The following is an 8,019-nucleotide window of genomic DNA, read 5'->3' as shown; positions in this document are numbered from 1 at the left end:
AATGTTGTATTTGTAGAATGGAGAAAAGTTGGTCAGGCACTAGGGTATAACAGAAGAAATCAGATAGGAAGTTATTAGATTTATTGGCAGAAAAATAGGAGATAAATGGATGGGTTTAAATGATACTTAAGATATAAAAATCACAAGACTTACTATTAAAATTAATAAAGGAAATTTGGTATGAGTCAGGAATAATTTCTGGTTTTTTTCCTGACAATGTTATTGAAGAATAATTTACATACCATAAAACTTACTCATTTTTAAATGTACAATTTAATGATTAGTAGTAAATTTTACGTATTTGTGCAATCATCACATATCTGATTCTGAATAATTTCTATCCCCTCAAAAAATTTCTTGTGCCCATTTGTAATCTTTCCCCATTCCCTCACCAGCCCTATGCAACTACTATCCCACTTTCTGTCCATATATATGTATTAGCCTTCCTTGACATTTCACGTAAATGGTATTATACAATATGTGATTTTTTACATCTGATTTCTTTTACTTAGCATATCATATTCAAGGTGCACCATAGTTGAAATGGATGTCATGCTTTTTTTATTGCTGAACAGTATTCCATTGAATAAATACACCACATTTTGTTTATCCATTCACCAATAGCATTTAGATTGTTTCCACTTTTAGGCTATTACCAAAAGTGCTCCTATGAATATTCTCATAAGTTTAGGTACAGACACATTTCTTGAATAGGTACCTAAGAGCAATTGCTGGATCACTTGCTAAATTTATGTTTTAACTTTTTAAGAAACTGCCAAGTATTTTCGAAAATGGCTGCACCATTTTACATTTCAATTGCTCTAGCTTTTCCAAATTCTCCCTAACACTTGCTATTGTTTGCCTTTTATGTTTTAGTGTCCTAGTGGTTGTGAAATACAATCTCATTGGAGTTTTACTTGTATTTCCTTAACGGCTAATGAGGTTGAATATCTTTTCATGTATTTATTGGCCACTCATATATCTTCTTTGAGGAAAAAGTCTGATCAAACCTTTTACACATTTTCCAACTGGGCTAATTTTTATTATTGAATTATAAATGCGCTTATCTATTCATAATACAAGTCTTTTATCAGAAATATGATTTGTAAATACTTTTCCTAGTTTGTAGCTCGTCTTTTTAGTTTCACAAAGGTATCTTTTTTTTTTTTTATTATTTTTTTTAACATGGGCAGGCACCAGGAATCGAACCTGGGTCCTTGGGCATGGCAGGCAAGCATTCTTACCTGCTGAGCCACCGTGGCCCACCCACAAAGGTATCTTTTAAAGGACAAAGTTTTTAATTTTGATGAAGTCCAATTTTATCATTTTTATTTTTTATAACCTGTAATTTTGCATCATATCTTAAAAAGCTCTATCTATAGGGTGAAGGCAGGTTCATTATGGGATAGTTTATTAACAGCCAGAAAAGCTAAACTCTTCGGTATTACTGTTTAGCCTAGCAAAAATAGCCAGAAGCATCTGAAGATGAAAAATAAATGAAGTGTCTCCAGGAAACATTCTAGCAATTATTTTTGAAAACATAACTTTCTCCTCTTTGCTGCTTTAGATGTTGCTTTACATAGAACCAGAAAATAGAAGATTTCGCAGATAAAACATGTATGCCTATTTCGTCTAATCAAGCAGAGCTTAAATATTCATATCAAATAAAATTATGATACTAATAAATTATTAAATGAACAATATCAAGTTATTAAAGTAATTTATAGGCAAAAGACAGTAAGCAGTCAACTGGAAGAAGAGTAGTGCTGAAGAAAGAGATCCAGGCTTTAATCTGGTTTAACTCAAGAGAATTTTGAGAATTTTCTGTGTAGATTATATATAATGTGAGGCCAAGAATTTAAATTATTTTGAAAGAAGAATTTAATTCTAATAAAGCAGCTATTACAAAAAAAATTTTTTTTCTAACCAGGATCATGAAAATTTATTCATAAGTTTTCTTCTAAGAATTTCATAATTTTAACACCCACTATTAATACAATCCATTTTTATTTTATTTTTGTGTATGGAGTGGGGTGAAGGCTTAAATTCATCCTTTTGCATGTGAATATCTAATTTTACCAAGACTATTTGTTGAAAATACCCTTTCTTAAATGGATTACTTTGGCACCTTTTTCAGAAAGTACTGACTATAAATAGAAGGGCTTTTTTCCTGGATTATTAATTATTTTCCATTTATTTCTTTTTCTGTTTTTATTCCAGTACCACACTATCTTGATAACTGTAGCTTTGTAGTAAGTTTTAGAATTGGGAACTATAAGTTCTCCAGGTTTATTCTTCTTCAAGGTTTTCGGTCTGTTCTGAGTTCTTCATAATTTCATATAAATTCTAGAATCAACTTGCAAATTTCTATTTTTAAAAAAAGTCAGATAACGTTTAGATAACAGCTGTATTAAATTCATAGGAAAATTTGGTGAAAATTGCCTCATTAATAATATTAAATCTTCCCATCCATATGGACTTGTGTAGTAATTTTCAATGTACAAGCTTTGCACTTCTTTTCTTAAATTTATTGCTAAGTATTTTATTCTTTTGGGTACTATTTTGAATGGAATTGTTTCTGAGTTTCAATCTCAGATTATCCATTCTAATTTATAAATTACAATAGATTTTTGAATAGGGATCTTATATCCCATGGTCTTGTTGAACTCATTTTTTATTTCTAGATTTTTTGTGATTTCCTTAGGATTTTTTTACATACAGGATCATGCCACTTGTAAAATATGGAATTCTACCTTTTGCTCTCTAACCTACGTGTCCTTCATTTTCTTTTCTTATCTGATTGCAGTGGTTACTACCACCAGTACAGTGATAAGGAGAAATGATGGGAGTACATATCCTTGCCTTGTTCTTGATATTAGGGGAAAAATTCAGTCCTTTACCATTAAATATAATGTTAGCTGTAGATTTTTATTAAATGTCTTTTATTGAGTTGGCAGAGTTTCTGTTTTTTCCCAGTTTGCTGAGTGGTATTATCATGAATGAATGTTGGATTTTTGTCAAATGCTTTATCTGCATCTCTTCAGTGTGGTTCTTGCTTTTATTATATTAATATGGTGTGCTATATTATTGCTATTCAAATGTTGAATTAACTTTGAATTTCTAGGACAAAACCTATCTGGTCATGGTATGTAATCCGTTTCATCTGTTACTGGTTTCAGCTAGCTAATATTTCATTGAGTAATTTTGCATTTATATTGATGAGGAATATTTACCTGTGGATTATTTTTAATAACGTCTTTGCTTGACCTTGGTATTAGTTAGCACTGGCTTTATAAGATGAGTTTGGAAGGTTTTCTTCCTCTTCTATTTTGTGGAACAATTTATGGAGGATTTGTATTAATTAATTGGTATTAATTCTACTTTAAGTAAAATTCACCAGTGAAGCATATGAACTGGCTTCACTGTAATAATTCTGTTAGATTCTCTATTTTTGAGTCAGTTTCAATAATTTTTGTCTTTCTGGGATTTGTCCATTTTTATCTAAACTTTCTAGTTTTGGGGCATAAAATTGTTCATAGTATTCCCTTATAATCCTTTCATTTTCCGTAATGTCTTTAGTGCTGTCCCTTTTTTTATTCCTGATTTTATTGAATTGTTTTCTCTTCTTTTTTGCTTGGTAAGTCTAGCCTAAGTTTGTCAATTTTGCTGATCTTTTCAAAGAACCAACTTTTAGTTTTATTACTTTTCTCTATTGTTTTCTCTTTTTTTCTGATTCATTTATTTTTTCTTCAATCTTTACTAACCTAATTTCACATCTAAAGGAACCAGAAAAAGAAGAGCAGAGTAAACTCAAAATGCATATTGGTTAATTGTGGAGTTTTACAGTTTCAAAACAGTGAGAATTTGCACGAAACGTGAAAAAACATTAGGTAAATCAACATATAAAGAATGATGCACCACATGGAAGCTTTTATTGTGATGTAACATTTATTTACATGCGTTTGTTTAAAATTCGAACATTAAAAAAGAGTGATGTCAGAATGGAAGGAAGGTGTGAGATAGGTAATAGCATATAGGTATACATTAATTCTCCATATTTTATGTAGAGTACTGAACCATAAAGACTTATAAAGAAAAAACTGGCAGTGAAGCAAATTTATGACAACTTCAGAAAATAAAAGGATTGATGACCAATCTGCATGGTACTTGGCATAGACCTTTTCTTATCTTTCTACCTCCTCTGTTCCTCTGTGGCTTGTCATGCCTCTCCTACAGCCCAGGGTAGCAAGATATGCTTGAGTAAAAATTGCAGTACGAGCTGTATTTCCTCCCTTTACAGCAACATGTAAAATAGATAGTAATAAGCATAGAGAAATGGAGATTGCTTGGGATTGGAACTGTTTGCAATGCCTGAAAGCAACAGCTAAGGCAAAGGATCTCTGGCATCTTCTGGAGGGCAGACAGACCCATAGCTGCATGGGTATATGCTCACACGTGTGTGTATGCATCAATGTACACACTTTTGTGAAGAAAGACAGTGATAATAATACTTCCCACACTCATTCACCCTTTCTCTGAATAGTCTCAGTGGCTATACAACTAACTTTCAATTATCCTCACCAGCTTTGGAACATCTCACCTTAATTCTTCCTAGTTGAATGTACTCAGCTTCTTAACTTTATAGATAATCTAGGATTTAATTCAGTTTTACTCAGAAAGGGGAGGAGGGAGTCAGGGGAAGACTACATTTGTACTCTAGGAACAATTGTAAGTTTTCATTGAGTTAGGCACAATTTTGGATTTTTCACTCTTCCACTTAATATAAATAAACAAGAGTTCACTATAGGGCTGAAAGAGTTTATAGGATAACAGAAGGAAAGAAATGGTAACGAGCACAGGTATGCCTTTCTTCAGATAGACCCTAGTCTCAATGACCTGTGGTATTTACAGCTTAGAGATACTAACTAACCAGCTCATCAGTGAATGACCCGTCAGAATGATCAACATTTTCTTTAATAAGGTAACACTATGGTGTTGACACCTGGAAAATTGTTTTTCTGTATTCAGCTGGCACTTAGTGGTCTCCAGTTCTGGGCTGTCACAGAAGCTAATGCCAGAATTCTGTCCACACTTGCAGCTGCGGACCTTGTGGACCTGGTGGATCATTTCCATGGTCCCATGGATGCAGTTTTTGTTCAACTTGCATGACCCATTAGCTTCAGACATCATTCTCTGGACCATCATGGGATCACAATATTCGTTGCCATTATCTGGACTGTTTCCTTTAGGGAAGTTATAATGTAACTTTCTGAATGTCAATAATGAAGAAGACATACTGAGGCTGGTATTTTTATCTAACAGGGTTAAATTCATTGATACCTCTGTAGTCTGTTTTACTTCGTCACTTTTTGCTATGTCATATTCCATTTCTTCCTTTGCAAATTCTTCTTTAATTATCTCCACTGTGCTTTCTGAAGCTCCTGAAAGCATCAACCCCATTCCCAGCAGCAGCAGAGAGAAAGTCTCCATCTCAGATATAGTGTAATCTCTTCTGTTCTAAAGATAAAGGGTGAAAGACAAAAAGAAGAATATTAAGAAGTTAGTTCTCTTTTCTTTATGATAGTTATTCCCAAAATTGGCTCCTATATGTAAGTTCATGTGTGCGAATGGAAGTATGACACAATGAAAAGACCATCTGCTGTGAAGAACAGAGTCCCAAGTTCAAATCCCTGTTCCTCCATCAACAAACAATTTACACTACCTCACTTAACCTCGGTTTCCCCATTTGGGAAAAAAAAAAGAAAAGGTGGTGAGAATTATATGAGGTAATAAGTTTAAAGTGCCCAGAATCAAGAATTTATTTCTCTTCTTTTTCCTCTTGTCTATAATCTCATTAATAGGTCTATAATCTCCATGGTAGGGCACAATAATCTCACCCAACACATTCCTCACTCTTGATATATCTATATATATCTATATCTATCTATCTATCTATCTCTCTATCTATCTATCTATCTATCTATCTATCTATCTATCTATCTATCTATCATCTATCTATATATATAATCTCCTACAGCCTCAAACAACATCTGTTACATGGTAGCGACTTGACAAAACACAGTGTCATTTCCCATTTCTCATTTTCCCTCCCTTTCTCAATCATGGGATATCTTTCTTTACCAGTTCCATTGGCAAGTTGATTCTGCAGAGAATGGTTCCAGCTTGTCAGAGGGCTAGAAGCGAAATTATTTGTTTCTTGGATGATTCTGTTATTGGGTCTAGGTGAGGAAAGGAGGGGCAAGAAAGAGGTGGATAGAATTGTATGAGATTGGAGGAGGAACAATGTGAAACCAGGATGTTCAGAGAGAATTGAACGAAGTGTCCTTCTGGCAGTCAGAATCCTGATGCCCTGGACAGCATGACTGGTTCCTGTTCTGTGAGGTCTTCCCTATCTATTTATACTTTAACCCAGGATGATTTTTTTTTTTGCTTATCTAAAACTCTACAGCACAGATTATGTTGAATGTCATATTATCTTATTCATTTTTTTATGGTTTATTGATACATGCTAATCTTCCCCACCCCCTATTAAGGCTGAAAACTCCTTTGAGCATGGAACATAGATTCTGTTTCTTTTCCTTCCTTATAGCATTAAACACTGAAGTACATGCATGTGCTTTTCAATACCTCGTAACACAGCTTGACTAGTGTGGAAAATATTATACTTGAAGTCAACACTGGAAAATTAATAAGAACCCCAGAAACACTGTTTATTTAGGGGTAGAATTATTTCTCTCACTGTAGAAAGTTTCCATTTTTCTCTCTTTATTTCTCTCACACCTCTAAGGGCATCCTTCCCTTATACATAGATATTCTTCATTATCTTCTTTGATTATTTCCTAATCACCATGCTCTGTTTCTTTCCCTTCAATATGCCACTTTGCTAAACAGAAATAAATAAATAAATAAAAATAACACTCTTTGCGATGAATATTTCGGAAACCTTGAAGTCTATCTCATTGCCTGGGGTGGGGTGGGGGGTCTAATCCCGCTGAGCCTAGAAGTCAAGGCCCTACTTTATCTAATCCAAACCTGCATTTCAGAAATTTAAAGCCCCTGGATTTTTCCAGTGCCAGTTAAGCTATGTGTGTGTGTGTTTTTTTTTCTGAGGGGAGGAGGTGTGCATGGTCCAGGAATCCAACCTGGGTCTCCCACATGGAAGGAGGGCATTCTAACCACTGAGCTACCCGCGCACCTCCCCTCAAACCTGCATTTCAAGGCTTATCTCCTGTTATTTTTCTACACTAACTTGCTCTAGTCAAACCAGTGTCACCAGCTTTTCTGTGAATATACCCTATGTCTCTCCAGTTTTGCTCCTTTTTTTTTTTTTTAACATGGGCAGACACTAGGAATTGAACCCGGGTCTCCAGCATGGCAGGAAAGAACTCTGCCCGCTGAGCCACCATGGCCCGCCCTTTGCTCCTTTCTTGAATGGCTATTTTTTTCTGTCTCTTGAAATCCTTCAAAACCCAATTTATCTCCGTTCTTTCTTTAACACGTCCTTATCACTGACATCTACCATGTCCATTTCTCACTCCTCTGACGTTCTCACTATTTACACCATTTATTTGGCATTAGTATGCATGGACTTGTATCTTTTAATATATTTGATTTTAAGATGTCCTGTGTGTGAAATTAGAGGAGAAAGCCAGCATGAAGAATATATAAGCCTTAATAATTGGGTTGATACGTTATTGACAGATTATTAGGTATTAAATGGATATGTTTGTGTATGTGCCTTGAGCATAGTCTTGGAGCATGTTTCAAGGGGGAAGGAAAAGGGATTTCAGGGAATTTGAATTGTTTCCCAAACTTCTACTTCTTTTACCATCCATATCAACCATGTGACAAAAATAGGAAAGCAAAAAGACAATGAAGCGAAAAGTAAAAGAGTTTCCCAACCTTCCTGAAGCAGGTGTTTCAAGCAGACAGAATTCACAGCTGCTTAGCTTTGATTTCAGTCTGGGAGTTGCCCATTAAATGAATCATACACCCTCA

At 34.4% G+C, this 8,019-nt stretch overlaps 1 protein-coding gene across 1 annotated transcript; it reads right to left on the bottom strand.

Annotated features, from left to right (window-relative positions):
* Nucleotides 1-4,905: 4,905 nt before the first annotated feature.
* On the bottom strand, nt 4,906-5,490 carry RNASE11 (ribonuclease A family member 11 (inactive)). Its single transcript, XM_077126539.1, has one exon. The coding sequence runs from the start codon at nt 5,488-5,490 to the stop codon at nt 4,906-4,908; it is 585 nt and encodes a 194-aa protein (XP_076982654.1).
* Nucleotides 5,491-8,019: the final 2,529 nt, after the last annotated feature.

Source organism: Tamandua tetradactyla, chromosome 14, assembly GCF_023851605.1.
Source record: "Tamandua tetradactyla isolate mTamTet1 chromosome 14, mTamTet1.pri, whole genome shotgun sequence".
Taxonomy (NCBI): Eukaryota; Metazoa; Chordata; class Mammalia; order Pilosa; family Myrmecophagidae; genus Tamandua; species Tamandua tetradactyla.
Note: the sequence above shows the minus strand (reverse complement) of the source record. Positions and strands in the feature narration are given on the sequence as shown.

Coding starts and splice junctions, on each gene's coding strand:
- RNASE11 (XM_077126539.1), bottom strand. CDS start 5,490: ATGGAGACTTTCTCTCTGCTGCTGCTGGGAATGGGGTTGATGCTTTCA.